Consider the following 22,191-nt stretch of genomic DNA (forward strand, 5'->3'; position numbering starts at 1 on the left):
GTCTGCGCCGCTCCAATGCCCGCGAGTGCAATCATCGCGTACATTTTTTGCCCTCAAATACACTTTTTTTTTCCCCGGTAGTGACATAGTTTCCTTTTAATTGATGATTACGTGTTACGATGTAATAGAAATTGTCATATATTTTTTGTCGGCGGTTAATCGGCTTTTGGGTTCGTTAAGCAATTGCAACCATAACTTTCTTGAGCTTTGTTGGTTTAATGGTTGTAGCGGCTTTAATTATTTTACCGGTAGATTCGATTAAACTGGCATCCGGTGTTACATTTTACATACCTTCCGGTAGCTTTATTGTGCAATATTGGTTGTTCCTATAATATTAAGATAAATAAAGCAGGTTAAGCAAGTTCTTGACATTTTTTTTTATTCAAAGGTTTTGGTAACGTTACTTTATTATTTAATTTTTATATTTGTTATTGGATCCGCAATTGTTTTCCGTTCGAGCACGAATCTGACCACAGGAAATATGGGAGAATTGAAAGATTTTATTAAACATATTTTTATAAGAAAATTAAATAACGTATTTTTATGAAATGTCGAAGGTTGTTAAGAATACCATAGTTAAACATATTTAACGTTATAAAATAAATTATAATGTTTTTTCTTTTATTATTTCAGATTTGGCTGCTTATAGTCTCTGCAGCAGCGATCAAAGTGCCAGTTGAGAATAAAGAAGAAACCACAACTTTGGTAGTCAATGACACGAGTCCAACTCCAGATGCTCCCATTTACTATGAATCAGATGAACCTAAAATTGACAGTTATCTCATACCGCCCAACACGCACACTGCAGAGGACAAACAAGATCTAATCCCTACATATCTCCTTCCTCCCACACAAGATAAGCAGGAGGATTTCTATGTTGTGCCAACTGATGGAACACAGTCAGACTGGTACCCCATACAATCAGATCCGCCAAACAACCCTGCCATCTTATCGCAGTCTTTACCCCATATAAATCCTAGCATTTTACCTGAATCAGTCCCTCAGAGTCAGAGGTTTATTTTACCACAAGTACAACAAGACGATATCCCAATATTTATGGTAGGAGAAAACCATCAGCCACGATTTGAGCACAGTAGAACAGGAAAAGCACACCAGCTACAAAAACAAGAGATACCTGTGCCGTCAAGACACTTGATACCTCCAGCGGAAGATGCCGAAAACCACTTCCTTCTGCCTACTCCCTCAGCAGAATTGGAAGTACCATACCAAGAACAACATCAACAGTTCGTAGCTCCGTCAGAGGAGGTATACGAACTACCTATTATGGGACCCAATCATAATTTTAATCCGTTGAACAACAAGCCTATAAATTTCCGCCTCAAGCCGGCTGAGCCGACTCTTTCGTTACATCTCACGCCGCCAAAGCCCCTTCTATCGAAGCACAAAAATCCCACGAAATTGTATCCTAAAAAGTATCCAGGGGGATTCCAGCCCGTGCCGATTCCTTTAAATCAGTTTGCGGAGGAATCTTCAGCCGAAGTCCCCAAAGCGAAACCTACGAAACCGTTTAATCCCGCCGCTGATCCTGAATCTGAATATTCGAAACCGAGCGATAAAGATACTTACTTGTACGAGAAACTCAAGCAAAAGCATAAAATGAGGAAGGAAAAAGCCGCTAAGGTAATTTTTCATTTTGGAATAATAATTATTTTGTCTCTCTATAGACACCGACGAATTGAAGGAAACGAGACTCGCTTAACTTATATCTATTTTACGGTTTCAGCAACAACTCCCGGCCTTAGAAGAGCCGACACATGGTCAACCAGTTTTAGAGCAAGAAACTTCCGAAACACACTTCAGATACCCTGGACGTAAGTATCTCTAAATGATAGGCAAGTAGTTGTACACGATGATTTTTCATCAGTTTAGGTACCATTTTTAGGGTACGGAACCCTCGTCACCTAGGCTATGTCTATCTGTCCATCCGTCCAAGATGCAATCGCAAACCTCCCATTCAAATATTTTTTTTGAAAATTTTTTTTGGGTAAGGGTAGGCTAGTACTAGTTAGAGCACCGGCCTAGCGATCCAGTGGTCGTGGGTTCAAGTCCAATTTTCGGATCAATATTTTCGGATATAATCGCTCCGAAAGAAAAACCCCTCCCCTCTAGTTTAGCATTTTGAGCCTAAAACCAGCCAGAAACAAATTTTAAAAGAATGAGTAGTCCAGTTATTGAAGAATTATGAATTAAGATTAATTTTTACGCATTGAACATGAGAGTCATCAGCCTATTGAGTTATATTTTGGCTGGTTATTCATATCTTTCAACTCCTGAACACCGATAAAAATCAACGTCTATTCAGTTTAGGTACGGTACGTGAAAAAAAGTCCTTATAAAGTGCGGCGCAGTTTTAAAGTTTTTCTGGCACAAGAGGGACTGGCACATGTAATACTAATATAGTAGTACGCTTTTTATTACGTTATTTAAAAAGACGATATATCAATCTATAATATATGAAAATTATAAAAAATGTAGTTCATTCCTTGTAAAGGCTTAAATAATAGTAATTAAAATCCAATTTCATGGAATCAAAATATCTACTACACAAACTAATATTTAGCCTCTGCCTCCCTCTGCTAGTGCTAATACAGGTTAAACAATAGTGCTTCACCCCCAGCTAATGGTAATTTAATCGCTTGAGTAATTACTGTAGGTATCTGATATCAGAGATGGTTAAAAGCATGAAAATATTAGATTGTGGTTAAATATAAAATGTTAAATTTATATTATGGAATACTATTTAATTTAGAAATTTGATACAATTATATTATTGACGAAAAGGTTTATTTACATCTGTATATAATTTTATGCGAGATATGTAAGCTGATAGTTCTCGACTTTTGAATGTATATTGAAGTATAACACATTATTGGTTTTATGATGTTTTTTGTCGAATTGTAAACTAAATTTGCTAATTAATAACACCATCTTAATTATATAATTAAATGAGACATCATTGAACAGATTCTAAAACCGCCTTTACTAACGCATAACACTAACTGGACATTTAAGACAAACAAATTGTTGACATGACAGATTTTTTGAAAACTGAAATAAGACTAAATAAAGGTTTAAATAGGCAGGTATATACTTTTAAGTTCTTTTTTCCCCGAATCTGACAGATTACACAGCAGAATTAACAAGCGCATCAACAATAGCCTAAATGATGATAAATTACATTATGATTTCAGGCAACGTGTACCCCGCGCCGCTTCGGCAAGCTCCGCCGACGCCGCCACCGCGGCCGCTCTCAGGCGGAGCGCCCTCTGCGCTGCCACCGGCAGGAGACCGCACCGAGTTCCGCATGCATGGCATGAAGGGGCCTCATAGCTACCAGTTCGGTTACGATACTGGGAAGGGGTGAGTAATAGAGTATGACGTGTTAGGACCAAAAGCTCTTGCTGACAGGAGACCAGAGACCGCAAGGAGTTCCGCATGCAAGGGCCACATCGCTACTAGTTCGGCTACGATATCGGGCAAGGAAGTGTGACGTTTTATCCATAGGGAGTACTCGTCAAGCTCCCGCCGCTAGAAAACCGCACAGCTTGCAGGATCATTATATTAGCTACAAGTACGTATTTGGTACAAATTCGAAATGAAAGGAGTGAGTATGTAATTATCTCTAACACATATATTAACATGGGTGCTTTGATTTTCCAGAATGATCACCAATATAGTCGTTTGATGGATAGTTCAGTCAGAGTGAGTAGAAACATACCGGCTTCGTTGCTCCGTTGAACTGTTACCGTCTAGCTTAGACAAAAGACGCTAGCTACTAGCTGTGACAACACAAGCTCTTTGCCGATTATTTTAGGGTTTACGAGCAATCATTGTACTGACAGATTAAGGGAACCTATGTTGTTTGTTTTTTATTCGAGTTTTACCGCTCTCCAGTATCGAAGAAAGTTTTCTATAAATTTAGGGTTCAATATGTTTAGTCGTAGGTTTCAAAGGAAAAATAATAAGATGTGTCGCGCCAGGGTGTGTCTTTGTTATATATAACGTTATAAAAAATTATTGGTATTTATGAAGGGCTTAATTATTTAGAGTACAAATGCACCTCTTTTAAATCTGCCGTAATTATAGGTAATTATGACTTTTGTCCGTATTTATTTTTCAATAGTTTTAATAGATATTTAATGTTAAACGTGTCAAGTGTAGTCGATACATAGGTACTTATACGCACACGAATGTAATTGACCTTTAATCAATAATTCACCAACACAGTGTGTGACACAGAAACAGAGTACAAAGGTCCCACATTTCACTTAATTAACGTAACACCATTAAGCGTACCATTTGTAAGTTCATTGTCGTATATACCATTCATTGTCGGTCGCGTGATGATGGCGATAAAGATAGGAATCAACGATAGACAAGTTTGTATAAATCATGGCTTTTGTCTATTTATCTGACTTGTAAAATTAAAGTGGTTTGGGGTCGCGACGATTCATCAGTTGTCACGCATTGCAATTATTATGATAACAAGGATAATAATTGCCCCCATAAAGTAGTAATTACAGTACTAATAATGAGGTATGGTAATTTTAGAGTGTAGGAATGTTGGTTAAGACAAGTAGTAGGCAAGATTACTATAATATTGGGAGCTTTTCTTTTCTTATTGTACGTAAAATAAGGTTATGTTCCGAAATAAGCTGCCCGAAGTCATTGGTGTAAAAAAAAATGTAGGTATTAGGTAGTATTGAATGTTTATATTTTTATAAAGAAGACTAAGAAGAAAGCGGTGGTTAGAAGCGGTGGTGGTGTCGCGAATCCACGCGATTCCTAATAAGCGTAAGTAACAAACAACCTTTATATGATTATTGTATGTTGGCAATCCTGGGTAGATAAAAATGGCGGGCGAGAACAAACTTGACATTCTAATTTACAGAGTTATGGAAGAACACATGATGAAGGATTTGAATAGAGATGTAGTAGAAGTTAATTAGTTTGAAGATTGTGTGAGTGCTGTAAGCCAGAGAGATAATGTGTTAAGCCAGAAGGATCCCCCTGGTGAGTGCTTATGATTATTATAATGAGCGAAATAGGTTGTGAGGTTAAGTAAGAGTAAAATCATGGTGGAAAGGGAAGGTCTATTGGGGAAGGTGGTAGGACCTCCAGGGAACTGCGGGTCCCACATAAGACGATGAGAGTAGAGAAACCGTGATGGCAATGAGTCGGATCCATTAAGAGGGGATTCACCACTATGAGTGGCTCTCGATCTGACTCATGGTGCCATCTACGGCTCTCATCTATAGTACTTAGTAAGCTCATGAAAGCTATTAACCTCTCAGCGTAAGTCACTCAAGTTCTTGTCGCACATTTAGATATTAAGGTAAAATATAAACTATATCATATATACATCATATGACAATTTATTATCTAATTGAGTTTGATGTGGCGACAAATTGGTGGAGATGGCTGAGATAATTTGTTTTCCCATAAATCAGTAAAGTATATGAAATTATATCTAAATTATTTATCTAAGAACTCAGTTTTCAGCGACATTCATGAGTCCTAGTATAGGATATGCTTAGTATTTGCAGTTAAGAGCCTTTAGTAAGCATAGTTGAAGCAGTAACAAACATGCATCAATAAAGAATGCATGCAAAGTATTTGTAGTTAATAAGAACCTTGTATTAGGTACCGCTGAAGTATTAGCATTGATGAGTTCTCATTCATTAGAGGACATAATATAGAGCAAGAACCTTGTATTAGGTACCGCTGAAGTAGTAGCATTTATGAGTCCTTAAGAGCAAAGGGCACAAATTAAGAGCCTTTTATTAGGCACTGCTAAAGTATCTGCATATATGAGTCCTTAAGAGCAAAGGGCACAATATTAAGAGCCTTGTATTAGGCACTGCTAAAGTATCTGCATTTATGAGTCCTTAAGAGCAAAGGGCACAAATTAAGAGCCTTGTATTAGGCACTGCTAAAGTATCTGCATATATGAGTCCTTAAGAGCAAAGGGCACAAATTAAGAGCCTTGTATTAGGCACTGCTAAAGTATCTGCATATATGAGTCCTTAAGAGCAAAGGGCACAATATTAAGAGCCTTGTATTAGGCACTGCTAAAGTATCTGCATATATGAGTCCTTAAGAGCAAAGGGCACAATATTAAGAGCCTTGTAGTAGGCACTGCTAAAGTATCAGCATTTATGAGTCCTTAAGAGCAAAGGGCACAATATTAAGAGCCTTGTATTAGGCACTGCTAATGTATCAGCATTTATGAGTCCTTAAGAGCAAAGGGCACAATATTAAGAGCCTTGTATTAGGCACTGCTAAAGTATCAGCATTTATGAGTCCTTAAAGAGTAAAGGACATAGTACTGACCAAGAACCTTGTAATAGGTAATTAGGTACCGCTGAGGTAGTAGCATTAATGAGTCCCTGTATGGGACATAGCAAAGTAAGTGAACAAGAACCTTGTATCAGGTAATACTGAAGTTAATATTAGCAAAATTGCGTCCATTGCAGTGGACAATAAGAATAAACAAGAAATTAAATTAAAATGTCAAGATCTCTTGGGTTGAAACTTTACCAACAATAAGAGTGTTTGATAGCATTTATCGGTCAAAATAAAGGTTTCATATGGAAGAAATGAATATTGTTTCTCTCTCTCTCTCTCTCTCCTTCTACAGCTCTCTCTTCGAAGGACTGTATTTTGAATGTGTTATTATAAGATTTTTGAGCAAAGGTGTGTGTTATTAAGATGAGTTCAAGGTTCCTAGATATCAAATAAGAATAATAATACTAATAACCATAATATTTTGTTGTTGTACTTAGTTTAAGATTAATTCTAGTAAATTATCGATTATGCGATAGATAATCGATATGTGTTTTACTATAGTTAATATAACGCTAATCGACGATTCGTTCATGAGCAATCGATTTGGTAATCGATATGAAATCTTGCACTGGTAACACTGGAGATTTTGTTTTCATTGTGCAAACCGTAACTTTGTTAAACTAATTCCTGTTCCTCATTGGCTAAACCGAAAGCTGAATTTTCTTATTGGTTGATAGTGGGAGCTGCGTGTCATTGTAATGAGATATCATTTTAAGTATTTGAAAACCTACTTATTAAACTAAATTGCTTATTTTTGTTGGACTAGGAAAATAAAGTTTTTACCGCCATGCCGGCAGCGTTCCCAGTATCCCAGTAGGATTCGAACAAGTTTGCGTGTAAAGTGTATAAGATTCCAGGAAAGTAAGCTACGCATAGTGAAATACAGCGATATACTTAAGATAGCAGCCGGTATTTTGGTTATATTGATGATATCAATACTTTTATATAAAAGAAGCCTCGAGGTAAGCAACAATAAATGAATTGTATTGTAAACTCATTGGCTAGAGCTGTAATGTAAATATGGAAAGGCCAATTACAAATTGATAGCTTTAGATAATTTCCATCATTGTTTGAGGAAACTTTATTTAATAATCTGTACAAACAAGTCACTTTCGGCCATTAGTGTAAAGTTATGAGTATTACGAGTTAATATCGCCATTTTGTTTTGGGTTATTTGCAGGGAGCAAGTTTATGAATACTTGCTCATTGTAATTTCACAAAATGGAAAATTTCTTGCGAGATCGATTGGAACTAAGAATAAAAAGATTTGATGAAAACTTAGAGAGCGCAGAGGCGCTAATATTAAAGTGTAATTCCGGAACGGACGTCATGGTACAAGAAGTAATGAAATTACAATTAAGTATGAAACAATCTCTGAATAGTATCCAGTTGGACATTGACAAATATATTGTAACAAATAATGAAAATACAGATATTTTACGCTCTGCACTCGAGAAGCAGATGAAAGCAGAGGAGCTTCTTATAGAATTGGAATTAATTCTCAATATTCATTCTAATTCTCATAATAAAATCTCAACAAAAACTGTGAAACTTCCTAGAATTGAGCTGCTCAAATTTGATGGAGATATTCTGAAATGGACGGAGTTCTGGGACCGGTTCACGGCCAATGTACACTCCCAAAACTTAGACGATGTCGAAAAGTTGGCTTATCTGATAAGTTTACTGGAAAAGGAGGCCAAGGAGGCAGTCCAAGGCCTAACAATGACAAATGCTAACTACCAAGTAGCAATAGACACACTTAAGACCAGATATGGGAGTACTCAACAAGTAATTGATTCGCATTATGAAGCCCTAAATAGAACTAGTCGCTGCGAATATACAGCTGAAGACTGTAGGAAGACATTAAATAAAATCGAGAACCATTTAAGAGTACTTTCATCACTAGGGGAGAATATAGAGAGCAATTCATTTAGGAGCATTATATTAGACAAATTTCCAGAGAAGGTAATCTACGAACTTAACCTATTATTAGTGGATGACCAAACAATAGCGGGGATCAGAAATACATTAAACAAAATTGTGGTGGCATTGGAGAAGTCTAAGACTAATCCACCTCTACAAAAGGACCATACTGCCACCACAGATGCCTTCATTTCAATAGAAAACAGACCTCGATACCACAGAGGGAAAAGGATACACACACAGACAACATCCCTTCACAAAATGGATAACACACCCAGGAACAACAATAGGAAAAGACCAGCTAAGTCTAATACTGACAGAGAAATGAAGAAACCCAAGTTGAGTTGCATATTTTGCTCGGGACCGCACTTTAATGATACATGCCCATCTTATAAGACACCTGATGACAGAAAGAAGAAACTATCAAACCGATGTTTTATGTGCTTAAAGTTAGGGCATCGTGCACATAAATGCAGGAGACATAAGAAATGCTATCACTGCAAGGGCAACCACAACCGAGCCCTATGCCCAAAGAGAGAACCAGGTAAGAGTGAACCACACCATGCTGTTACGCTGAACTCAACTGGCCATTGTTTTAAGCGGAAATCTTTTTTACAGACTGCAACAGCGCAGGTGGTTCACAAAACCAAGACCCTAAATTGTAGACTCCTTCTTGACTCCGGTAGTTCAAGAAGCTATATTACCACGGACTTGGCAAAACACCTGGATTTGACATCAGCAAATGTAGACTATTTACTAATATTTATTTTTGGAACCGACAAGCCTAATGAGACTTTGAGTCCTTGCACAGATATTACTATCAAGACAAAAAGAGGAGTAGAAAAAAGTATCCATGTGAATGTTGTTCCTCGCATTACTGATAGGATACCAATTCAAGAGATTCCTAAAATAGATATTGTGGATATACCAGCAGATAGTTACTCAAAGAATCAATCAGTAAACATGCTCATTGGTAACGATTACTACTTCTCCTTTATCAGGAATAACAAGATACAGATTGACACCGATCTTTACCTAATAGATACAGATTTCGGATGGATCATGTCTGGACACCATGATAAGGACAATCAAGAGAATGATAACATCTTAGCAGTTGTTACCTACTACCAAAACAATGTAGGATGTAAGTGTTACACAGAACCTGACCTCCCTTTAAGACAATCTGATTTAAAGTTCCTTTGGAGTTTAGAGAACATAGGAATAACTGACTCAGTAAAGGGTACTAGAGAGGAAGAGGCAGTTAGAAACTTTAATGACACTGTCAAGTATCAAGAAGGTCGTTACTATGTAAAATGGCCATGGACAACATACCCACCACATGTACCTACTAACTACGGGTTAGCATACGGAAGACTCAAGGGATTAGTACAGCGATTGGATAAGCCCACACTGCAAGAATATAATGAAATATTGATGGAACAACTTAAGGCCGAGATAATAGAAGTTGTCCAAGTGGATTCAGATGTTCGAAACCAGTCTGTGCCTCCAATTAACTACCTGCCACATCATATAGTAAAACAGAGTACCAAGCGCGGTCGTATAGTATATGACGGTTCAGCAAGGTTAAAGGATCAGCAAAGCCTTAACGAGTGCTTGTATAAAGGACCTTGTATGCTTCAAGACCTGACGTCTCTGCTCCTGAATTTTAGAATACATAAAATAGGTATAATTGCAGATGTTGAAAAGGCCTTTTTGCAAATTGGTCTACAGGAAGAAGACAGGGAAGTGACAAGATTCTTATGGCTAAAGGACATCAACAAACCACTATCCGATGAAAACATACTACACCTAAGATTTTGCAGAGTGCCTTTCGGAATTATTTCCAGCCCTTTCTTACTGACGGCAACTATACGTTACCACATTTCTCAAAAGGATAGCATGCTACTCAAGAAGGTAGCAAATAAGTGTTATGTTGATAATTTGGTGACTGGCACAGACACTTTAGAAGAAGCTGTCCAACTATATGATGAATCCAAGAAGGCATTCGAAGAGCTCTCTATGAACTTAAGAGATTGGACATCAAATGATAAAGCTTTCAGTCGAAAAGTACCACAAAAATATAGAGCTAAAGAGTCAGACAAAATCAAAGTCTTAGGGTTGCTGTGGAATAAAGAGCAAGATGTACTTACTTTGAACATAAATAAAGAAGTGTTTACTGATAGATCAACAGACAAAGTTACAAAAAGAGAAGTTTTAAGTATATTAGCATCATTATATGATCCTTGCGGTATAGTCTCTCCACTACTTATGCCAATAAAACTGTTTCTTCAGGAATTATGGAGAAAAGACTATAAATGGGATTCACCAGTATCGCAGGAGCTGTTACTAAAGTGGAAGAAAATTGAGAAGAACCTAAGTGATATAAAAGAAGTTGAAGTACCACGATATGTTGAGGCAAATGTCAATAAAGGATCTGAAAATGAGTTACATTGCTTTGCAGATGCAGCTAAAGACTCATACGCAGCTGTTGTATACTTACGGTCAAGTGACGGCTCCAACATTAAGACATCATTTTTATTGTCAAAAAATAGAGTTGCTCCATTGGATAAGAAAATGAAAGATGGTAAGAAAACTGAAAGAAAAATGACTATTCCACAATTAGAACTACTCGGCTGTGTTATTGGAAACCGCTTACTGACATACATAAAAGAGACTATAGAACTCCCCATTACTAGACAATACCTGTGGACAGACAGTTTAGTGGTTCTCAACTGGATTCACTCGAATAAGCTTTTACCACCATTCATAGCCAACAGAACAGAAGAAATAAAGCGAAATGTTGGCTTAGAAACATACTATGTAAATACTAAAGAGAATCCAGCTGATATTGCAACGCGACCTGAACTTTGGATTCAAAAGAAGAGTGTATGGCTAGAAGGACCAGCCTTCTTGTCCAAAGAAAAGAGTAAATGGCCAAAAGATATTCATCTTAAAAGCCATCAAGAAGTAGCATCTTTTCCTGCAGTATTAGAGGGTCCAAAGGATCAGTCTTCAGATATTGACATACCTTTGGAATCGGTTAATGATAATGAACAAAGGTCTGACCAGAATGAAGTAACATCTCAGGTTAAAGAAATAAAAAACCTGCAACAAAGATTCTTTCCAGATGAAATAAAAGGCAAACGGACAGACCTCAGTAGAAATCTTGGGCTATTTACAGATGTTGACGGATTGTTGAGATGCAAAGGACGAATGATGCATGCTAATTGGTCGTATGACATGAGGTATCCAGTTCTTTTGCCTAGGGACTGCGAATTCACAAAGAAAGTAGTAAAAGAAATACATGAGAAGAATTACCATGTAGGAGCATCTCATACTCTCGACTTAGTTCGCCAGCAATACTGGATTCCAAAAGGAAGACCGGTTGTGGAGAGAATACTAAGAAAATGTACTCAATGTGTAAAGCACGGTGGAGGCCCGTACCCACTACCTCCAACACCGGCTTTACCAGCAGAACGTGCGAATTATAGCACACCATTCACTTATACCGGACTTGATTATTTTGGACCTGTCTATGTGGCAACTGAAAATGGACAGCAAAAGAGATGGATTTGTCTTATGACTTGTTTAGCTGTAAGAGCAATACATTTGGAAGTTGTTAAGAATTTGACTGCAGATGAGTGTATTATGGCACTGAGAAGATTTATGTCAACAAGAGGAGTACCAGTAGCCATAGTCTCAGACAATGCACTATACTTCAAATTGAGCTCTGAAATCCTGAAGAGTGACTACTGCATCAAGAATAACATCAAATGGAAATTTATTCCCCAATTAGCGCCATGGCATGGTGCGTTTTATGAAAGATTAGTGGGGTTAGTGAAGCATTGTATGAAGAGAACTTTGGAGAAACTGCTACTGAATGACACACAACTTCTTACTGTCATTAAGGAGATTGAGGCTGTTGTTAACAGTCGGCCTTTGACACGAGTAGGTCCTGACATGGATATAGTTCTGAGACCATGTGACTTTCTATCTCTAGGACGTTGTCTAAACTTGGAGATATCAGAGAGTTATAGACCTGACCAAGATGACACTCGGGCGAAACAGAACTTGTTAGACAGTTGGAAAAGAGGTCAGAACATGTTGAAGCACTTCAAGAACATGTTTATAAATCAATACTTGACAAGCCTAAGAGAAAGGTACCAACATAGTCATAAACAACCAAGGGTGAAATCACACAAGGAACCGAGTGTTGGAGATCTAATTCAGATAAAGGGCGAATCTAAAAATAGAAACACCTGGAGGGTTGGCAAAATCGTACAACTGATAAGAGGTTCCGATGGATACTGTAGAGTGGCTCAAGTTCAAGTAGGAGGAAGTATTTTCACAAGGTCTATCGGGCACCTGTATCCCTTAGAATTGGAAGAGCCACCTTCGGCACCAGTAGAGACGATTGAGACGGTAGAGCCTCAGCCAAGCGTTATAGACACTATACAAAACGGACTTGGTACTACTGATATAGATGAGATGCTAGAAGAGACTGAGCAAAGAGAAATCTCGACAGAAAGTCAAGGAAGTGCAGATATAGTTTCTAATCATGACACAGAAGAGAGAGAGAGTAACACAGAAAATTCTGAGGAGAGGATGTCAACTACATCACAACAACCAGAAGAGGATAGTTTAAAGACTTCTCATCCAACCGATATCATTAGTGATGTACCCGATATAGAGACGCAAGAAGAGAGTCAACCACAAGAGGTGACGAGGCGAGCTGCGGCTATTCGAGCACGAGAAAAGATCGCACAATGGACTCGTCAGCTTTTCGCCTTTTTGTAAATCAGCCTCGTAGCTGGGAGTGTCGCGAATCCACGCGATTCCTAATAAGCGTAAGTAACAAACAACCTTTATATGATTATTGTATGTTGGCAATCCTGGGTAGATAAAAATGGCGGGCGAGAACAAACTTGACATTCTAATTTACAGAGTTATGGAAGAACACATGATGAAGGATTTGAATAGAGATGTAGTAGAAGTTAATTAGTTTGAAGATTGTGTGAGTGCTGTAAGCCAGAGAGATAATGTGTTAAGCCAGAAGGATCCCCCTGGTGAGTGCTTATGATTATTATAATGAGCGAAATAGGTTGTGAGGTTAAGTAAGAGTAAAATCATGGTGGAAAGGGAAGGTCTATTGGGGAAGGTGGTAGGACCTCCAGGGAACTGCGGGTCCCACATAAGACGATGAGAGTAGAGAAACCGTGATGGCAATGAGTCGGATCCATTAAGAGGGGATTCACCACTATGAGTGGCTCTCGATCTGACTCATGGTGCCATCTACGGCTCTCATCTATAGTACTTAGTAAGCTCATGAAAGCTATTAACCTCTCAGCGTAAGTCACTCAAGTTCTTGTCGCACATTTAGATATTAAGGTAAAATATAAACTATATCATATATACATCATATGACAATTTATTATCTAATTGAGTTTGATGTGGCGACAGGTGGCTGAGTAGATATGACGTCCGACTTTCAATCCGGAGGTCACGGGTTCAAATCCTGGCTCGTACCAATGAGTTTTTTGGAACGTATGTACGAAATATATTTACCACTAGCTTTTCGGTGAAGGAAAACATCGTGAGGAAACCTGCATACATCTGTGAAGAAATTCAATTGTGTATGTGAAGTCCCCAATCCGCATTGGGCTAGCGTGGGGACTATAGCCCGAGCCCTCTCGCACATGAGAGGAGGTCTGTGCCCAGCAGTGGGACGTATATAGGCTGAATTATTATTATTATATTAAAGAAGACTATCTTCTTCTAATATCACATTAAATTGCTTAAATAACGTCATGATCATGATATAATGGATATACTGATTTACCGTACCTCAGTATGATAGTGCTATCAAAAACATGAAACTTTGCATGTAGCGTTCCATCAGGCGTTTCTATAGACGCCTGCGTTTCCACGCCTACTTTGCGGACATGAAATGGTATGGTGCGTATTTTTATACATGTTCATGCTACCAGCTGACAGTCTTTCCACCGCGATACAACCGGCTGACGGTTTTTTAAATTCATAATAGCTGTAATGGTGATAGTACCTGACAAAGTATCAGTCGGGAGGCAATGACTGACAAAATTTTCGCCTGGTCCGCGGTCTAAAAGCATTGTATTTTCACCTGTATGGAATATCCGCGTCATACCCACTTCACGTAAAACGCCGGGCGAGTACACGTAGCCGGAGTTTAGTCACACATTTGAAAATAGAGGGATAACAATCATTTTGACAGCTAATGACGACACGCCATAAACTACGACGATGATAATGATAACCAATGTTTTTTCTTCCAGTAAAAACCGCCAATTCCGTTTCGAGGAGCGCGACAACGACGGCCACGTCCGCGGGCACTACGGCTACGTGGACAAGCACGGCAAACTGCGGGTGGTCAACTACGACGCCGACCCCAAGCTCGGCTTCAGGGCCGAAGCTCCTGTGGAGACTGAGCCTTGATTAGTTTATATGAGTGCAAAAGGACTTATAGTATTCCAATAGGTTTCAAAGGTCATACACAAATTTAGATTCAAAATTTTCAGTTTCCAAAAATTAAGGATATTTGTGAATTTATCGTTCTATCACGACACTACAATAGGGATGTTTCTGGATTTAAAATAAATTACCTATGTCACACCAATAAAACACCAGATACTTAACAGAAAAAACATAGACAGAAGTTATTTTTTTGACATAATTTCCAATTGCCTATTTATTTAGATAGAATAGGCAAGTTGACCGTGATGTCACTTTAGCAGTTTTCATAGAAATTCCATATTGGCAAATCGTTTCGCACACAACCCCATTACAAGTTAAAGCTACGTCGGGAGCAGTTTTCACCAATACAAATCACAACCGGACTATAGGCTGCAGTACCTGTCCTTAATTTTTGGAAATAGAAGAGACAACATTGGTTTGTCTGTATATATGTGTATGACCCTAATACACGTGACGCAAACAACCTAAGCGAGAGAGAAATAGCATGATTTATGTCGTTTAGCTGTCAGAAAAATAATTTCCATTAGTACCTAAACCATCTGTGCGTTAGTTATAATCTAACTAATATGTGCCCTTTTTCATAAATACACGGTGTTTCACGAGGAACCCTAAAGATTTTAATAGTGTATTCCTGATCATAATTAAAAACTAAAATTTTCTATAAACTTTTCTGGAATCTGACTTAACGCCTAACTGTAAAAAAACTTTTTTTTATTACTTAGTGCTAAACGCCTTTTTGATGGCGATGTTGCAACTAGTCTAAATATCCTCATTGATAGATGTAAACAAATAAAAAAAAGTGTAAGTAAGTGTAAGTAAGTAAATAAAAAAGTGACAAATAACACTTTTCAGAAACTATATTTTACAAAAAAAAGTAAAAACTCATTTCAAGTGACAGATTTACCGATATATTTGATTTTTATGTACAAAAACATTAAAAAAAGCGAAAAAAACGAGCAAATTTTTTTTGGCTAAGTTAACATGTAATTATTTTCTTCTTTTGGTCTCAAAAATGCATGGTTAAAGCTTGCCCAGCCCAAGTCAGTATTTCTGTTATTGATATAAGGGTTTATTTTAGCCTGGCATGTGAGATAGGTTTTTCCACTAGATTTGTATGCAAGAAGCTTACAATACACATGGAATAAAATTAAAAAGAAGTGTATTCTTAGAGTTATTTTTCAATGTGATTTATAATTTAATTTTAGATTATAAATTATGTTTAGGTTATAAGTATAACATACCTCTCGTTATAGTATATAGGTATCGGTGTCATATTGTAATAAATAATATAGATCATAGTGATTGTTGTTGGTTGTGGTGTTGTTGAATCGGTATGCGTTTCGTTATTTTATAATTTTATAAAACCACAAATAAAATAAAATATATTTTGACACTGTGTTTTATTTTTGTAACTCTGGTATTAGCACTTACAATAAAATATATTCTTACAAAAATCCTCTTAAAATTAAAAATATCACTTATTTTACATTATATTGAATATTTTGTTTTGTGTCACAGATGTCTCGCAAATACCTAAATACGACTTTGCGAGCACGATAGGCAAGGCGTTAATTCAAGTCCATAGAACCTAATTTACTTAGAGGGTATTCAAAAATCAATGAATTTTTAAATTAATGTTTGTTACAGTTGCATTGCGTGCTCCCTCACGTTTGGAATCATAGTTTAAACTCTACAGCGTTAGTTTTGAGATGGTTGACAATATCATCGAGAACGCTGGAAGCGCCAATTCGGAAGAGCTTGGGGTTCAACCACTCAGGTCCGAGCTCGGTGTACACTAGTACTAACCAGTTGACGGCGTCGCGGCCCGTCTTGATGCCGCCTGCTGGCTTCAGGCCCACCTGGAGGCAAATTATTTTGTTTTACATAGCTATATTTATTCATTTTTCATAGCTCAGAAAGCTGCCGGCTCTAAGTCGCGGTGGGTGGGGCATATTGCTCGTAGAACCGATGGCTTGGAGCAGACAGGTTCTAATGACGACCGCAAACAGAAGGATGAGAAGAGAGTCAGAGAAGGCCCACGCGGTAAATCGATGGTCAAAATCGCACGCACTCGTTCGCTCAAGGCACCGCGCTACCGTTCGTTGTGGCATCCTTGGGGGAGCCCTAAGTCTACATTATAGTACCAAGCTGGATTGGCATACCTTGTGTCCTGTCGTTTGGTAGAACTTCCGTATGGCCCTGCACATGACCAGCCCTACTGGTAGGGTCGCGTTCACTGCTTCCTTTCCCGTGGAGGTCTTTATAAAGTCTGCACCGGCCATCATAGATATCATCGAAGCTTTGTACACCTGGAGGCAATTTTAAGTTGTGTTAATGACATCTTGTGAATGCTGGTATTTCTGGTGAATAAATATGGCCATATGGCAATAATCAAAACCCAGGAATGAAAGATAGGTACCCAAGAATCAATAAGTTTAGTACAAAACTAGTTTAGTTAGGGATTACTGTTAATGCTCATATACTACTTTTAATAAATAATAAAGTATCCAAATCATGAGAAATTTTAATATATTAGGTACTTACATTTTCATATGTCCCAAGTTCCCCTACACCAAGTATGACCTTAAGGTGAGCTGTCCCACACTCCTTCCGCATCTGTACCACCTCATCATACAAGACGTCCCATTTTCCAGTCAGCACAAGACTGCGGTCCAGAACTACATCTATTTCGGTTGCTCCGTCATCTACAGCTTTTCTGATTTCGAGGAGCCTTGGTTGCAGAGGATATAAGCCAGATGGGAAGCCAGTAGCAACTGGAATAAGAATATATAGTTATCAATATATAGTTTATATTCATATATAGTCTCTGTTACAAATTCATTTACTTTAAAAGACACTGCATCTACTTAATCTTTCTGGTTGAACCCATTGGTTGACTGGTAGAGAATGCCTTAAGGCATTAAGTCCGCCATTTGTACCTTCATGAATTGTGCAATAAAGATTAAATTAATAAATAAATAACATTTTAAGTCAGAATATGAGAAAAAATTGTACAAAAATTTTATGCAAATATACTACTTTTTCATTTCATTTCAAGTTTCAAACCGGGAATCTAAAAATTTGTGCTCAAAATTGTGCACAGAGTTTTTTCAAGGTACCCACTTTTATTTGGTCTTAAATGGACTAAAGTCTCCTTATGACATCAATACTTTAATATGCCAGTATAAAGTAACAATATTAAGACTGTTTAGTAGTTTTACTGAACACAAGAAAAAATTAAAGAAACATGCCAGTGACAATACAAATACTCTTTATTGCATACCTCAATACAGAAAATAATACAATGAATATAACAACCCACGAAAAGGCAGTAACCAACAGTAAAATGCAACCTCTTCCAAACAACCTTTAGGTAGCGGAAATTAATAAATTTATGTCATGTCAGACTTTGGAATTATTAAACAAAATTAATTTAAACAGTGTAAAATCTTCAACGAAATGATTTAGAAAAGTTGGATTTCAATTATATTTTGGTATGTACCAGAAGCCACTTGTATTTCATCAGTCAAGCCCATGCGCTTGAGTGTGCCATATGCATCAGAAACTCTGTTGGGGTACACACATACTGCAGCTGTGCCCACCTTCTCATCCTCACTGAGACCTAAATCACTGATTAATTTTGCTGGTAAGGGATGGGCAGCCTAGAAAAATAATTAAAACAAATTATAATTTTAATAGTATCCTACTGCAATTATAATGGTATTTTTTGACCAAACTTTCAGACCCATTAAAAAATTGCTCATTAGTATTGGTCCAATGTGTAAAATTATTTACTTGCTAGAGATTAAAACATTCACTACAAAAAACACTATATGGGTTAATTTTGAATAGGATATGGCACTAAAAGTGTTAACAAATAAATAAAATGTATAATTTTCTTTCCAACTTTTATAACAAGGTTAACCAGAACTTATATATTTAACTGTAGAAAAAAATTAAGGCTGTAAGGGTAATAAAAAGCTCACTTTCATCCTTGTTTATAAAAATATTAATTTGATTGTATTGAAGTAAAACTTTAGTATTAACTTTTAAAGTAGGTAAGTATTAAACTATTATGAGATATTGGTACAAACCTTTATACAGAGTCTTGAAACGTTAGACGCTGTGTCGTCGCCAGCTAAAGTAGTCAAGTCAATAACAGTGATAGCTTTAAGTAACCAAGCATTCAGGTTCTCAGTGGTGGTCACCGGATTTTGAGCCAAAATTGTTTTAACTTGAGCATCCACGCTATTTCTATTAATATGGATATTTTTGAACATTGAAGGATCTGGAATTAAATTTTATTTTAAAAAAACTTCCATATTAAAACGAGGACTAGTGTTAAAAGACTTTAAAACTTACCAAAACTTTGTTCTACTTGCACCATTATTATAACTTTGTGACTGAGCAATTCGACCGACTAAAAGTTAGTATGGTTGATCTTCGGTAATTGATGTAATAACAACTATCGTTTAAAGAGATAAAGTTATCAATTTTGTGATAAGAATACAACAAGTTACAAGAACATCCATTTATCTCTAAACGTCTAAACTGTCACTGTCAACTGTCACCGTCAACTGTCACCAACTGTCACATACACAAAGTTATTTTTTTTTCAATTATGGCCTGGATGCTAGTTCTTTAAGCCAATACACAAAGTTAATTCCATCGTCATGCGGCATGATGGCATGACATGCCACAAAGAGTAAAATAAGTATATAGGTACAGTACTAATTTTAATTTATTTTTCATCACACTTGCTCAAAAAAGATCTTATTTCAGGCGGGTATACTGAAGGTCAAAGGCATGTACTTATTGTTCCCGTAGGATTGTAAAAAAAAGCTATAACTCTCGAGGGACACACTATTGAATTTCACGTACCAAAGAGATTACTTTTCCTGAATGGCAACATTTAGAAAGGGACAGATGGTAACCCGTAACCTCTTGCCTCTTACTCGACACGTTTTTCTCCTTCCTCCTTGCTAATTACACCCACACTTTATCAGGCTCAGATTTTGCATCAGATCCAATTATGAGCCCGAGAAAGAATATTTTTCCATTTCACCAAATATCAGCACATCGTTAACAATATTTGAAATGTAAAAAATGGTTCAAAATATAAAATATTGAAAATTTTGGCAATTAGAGACAGTGTTTTTTACATTTCGAATATTGTTAACGATGTGCTGATATTCCGAAAAATGAAAACGATTAGCAGGTCCGAAATCGGGACTGATTTCGGGCCCGAAATCGGGAACTGTGGATATAGTTGGCGCTTTACCAAGGTATATAGGGTTGTTTCCAATTTTTTGAAACGCTTCTATTACGTTCTATATTAACTAAAAGTTGCCCTACAATTCAACTTTTATACTAAAAACGGCTTTAAATATGTTAAATTAACAAAATATATTTTGACGGATGCTTTCGCGCCCAAAATGCTCTTTGAAAATTGAGTGACGTCACAGTTTACGGTTTGACACATAACTACATACACACGTAGAAAATACGAGCTGTCAACTGACATTTGTCATTTGTTGTTTATCGCCTAACTGTCAACAGTGTCAATCCGAGAGTTGTGACGTCATCAGAACCTTTAATAACGTTTCGAGTTTGGTCACGTGACGTGTGCCAAAAGATATTTTAAATTCAATATTTACAAAAATATGGTCATTACAGGTCCCTTAAAAGTAGTTTAACATGTTCTTATAATCCAAAAGAATTTATTAGGATACAATTCGACCCTGAAATTTGTAGATGGCTAGATGGAAACAACCCTATTGTTATCTCATGTTGCCTGGTAGCATTCAATTTTAAATAATTATTTTAAATGATAAAGGACTAAATTATGTCATGAAGGAAGAAGAGGACTAGGTATAAGCACGTATTAGGTTGCTTATGAGTAATTTGCACGATTTTCCTATTTCCAACGGACTAAATGTAAAAGCGGCCGCAGCGGCGGAAGCGCCGAAATTTTGAAACGTAATAAATATAAAGAGCCTCGGTAGAGAGTATCATTTTGTACTATTTGGCGTTGAAACTCTAGGTCCATGGGGTCCCAGCGCGCACAAGTTTTTTGGAGAAATCACGAAACGTCTGGTTGACGTAACTGGTGACCGAAGAGCTGGCGGCTTCCTCAACAACGTATCAGTATTGCGATACAACGAGGAAATGCCGCCAGCATCCTTGATATAATGCATCAAGGGCCTATTTTAGATATAAGCTCATTTTAATTTTATTTAGACAGCGCTTGCAGTGTGAAACTTGCATCAAAGATCGGACTACGCGTCAAAAGTAGGTCTCTACTATTTTCTCTGATAACTTAACAAAAGACATCCTATGTCTTTATTGTCGATAATTAGACTGTATTTGTAATATATACTTTTGAACGCGAACTATCGGAAATCTCTACTTGGATAAATATTTCAGGATGTCAGAGAGCCTACCGCGAAACACGAAAATCTAAGTACCTAAATTTCAAGTTTCGCGGTAGGCCCTCAGATACTCTTGGAGCGTTGTTCTTCCGCTATTATTGATGCTTAATGTATTCTCAATCGTACCATCGTCCACACTGTTAACTGTCCATCGGTGGACCTTATTACAAAAAGCATAAGGTCCACCGATGGACAGTTAAGAATGTTGCTGTTTGTACTTAGATACCGCTGGGCTAGCCACTTTGTATTTTCTAACAGATTAAATACGTTAGGCTGGCAGTCGTACCTACCTATAGTTGGCGAAACTTATAAAATTAAATGTAGGTACACAGGTCCCTAAATAATTCCATTTAACGACACCTATTCAGCTAATTTTATAGATAATAGCAGCAACGATCTTAAAATGTCTATTATTCTGACAATAACATTAAGTGTTACAAAAGGTGGAATTGGCTACCTTTTCTTATACTTTTCCAAGAAGGCCCGAATGAAAATTCTCACCCCAAGTTCTGATTTTCCATTTTGTTTGGGGCCTGGAATTTACTTAAACATTAAAGAGAGAAGTTCTCAGCTTTGCGTCCATGGTTCGCTACTTAAATAATAAATTATCCGTCTACGCGTCTGTGTTGATATTTATATATAATAGCTAGGTATCATACATTTGTTTTCACTTAATTAGGTAATTGTTAAGTAAAAGAAATCGCAAATTTAGAAATTCTATAAACACTTTGACGCCGACTATGGATACAGTCTCGGAGAGGTGTCCAATGAAATCAAATTAGAAAAATTGGGCGAAATAGCTCTTTGAAACAAGACTCATTACGGGAATTATTAAGAAACTGTGAAAAAACGAAATAAGTAAATGCAAAAGGAACAACTGCCTGATTTAAATCAAATAAACCACAGGAACTTTGTGGAAAGAGCATACTTTCCCAGGCATTCGGTTTCTTTACTGAAA

General features: G+C 37.1%; 3 protein-coding genes across 3 annotated transcripts in view; 2 read left to right on the top strand and 1 right to left on the bottom strand.

Annotated features, from left to right (window-relative positions):
- The window catches only part of LOC133519693 (uncharacterized), a 37,420-nt gene extending 21,227 nt beyond the window's left edge, over window positions 1-16,193 (top strand). Inside the window, exons 2-5 of the mRNA XM_061853746.1 lie at window positions 634-1,641; window positions 1,745-1,832; window positions 3,213-3,381; window positions 14,604-16,193. Of these exons, the coding sequence (XP_061709730.1) occupies window positions 634-1,641; window positions 1,745-1,832; window positions 3,213-3,381; window positions 14,604-14,763 (1,425 nt within the window). The 3' untranslated portion in view covers window positions 14,764-16,193. The remainder of the gene's footprint in view (window positions 1-633; window positions 1,642-1,744; window positions 1,833-3,212; window positions 3,382-14,603) is intronic.
- On the top strand, window positions 7,074-13,758 carry LOC133519692 (uncharacterized). The gene is made up of 3 exons (XM_061853745.1): window positions 7,074-7,331; window positions 7,550-13,139; window positions 13,237-13,758. Exon 2 carries the CDS (start codon window positions 7,591-7,593, stop codon window positions 13,087-13,089), a length of 5,499 nt encoding a protein of 1,832 aa, XP_061709729.1. The 5' UTR covers window positions 7,074-7,331; window positions 7,550-7,590; the 3' UTR covers window positions 13,090-13,139; window positions 13,237-13,758.
- LOC133519694 (deoxyribose-phosphate aldolase) lies at window positions 16,186-19,374 on the bottom strand. The gene is made up of 6 exons (XM_061853747.1): window positions 19,165-19,374; window positions 18,897-19,090; window positions 18,305-18,464; window positions 17,347-17,576; window positions 16,965-17,111; window positions 16,186-16,661 (listed from the first exon to the last, which is right to left on the bottom strand). Exons 1-6 carry the CDS (start codon window positions 19,187-19,189, stop codon window positions 16,479-16,481), a joined length of 939 nt encoding a protein of 312 aa, XP_061709731.1. The 5' UTR covers window positions 19,190-19,374; the 3' UTR covers window positions 16,186-16,478.
- Between the last annotated feature and the right edge of the window lie 2,817 nt (window positions 19,375-22,191).

The sequence above is a fragment of the Cydia pomonella genome, chromosome 7, assembly GCF_033807575.1.
Source record: "Cydia pomonella isolate Wapato2018A chromosome 7, ilCydPomo1, whole genome shotgun sequence".
Classification (NCBI taxonomy): Eukaryota; Metazoa; Arthropoda; class Insecta; order Lepidoptera; family Tortricidae; genus Cydia; species Cydia pomonella.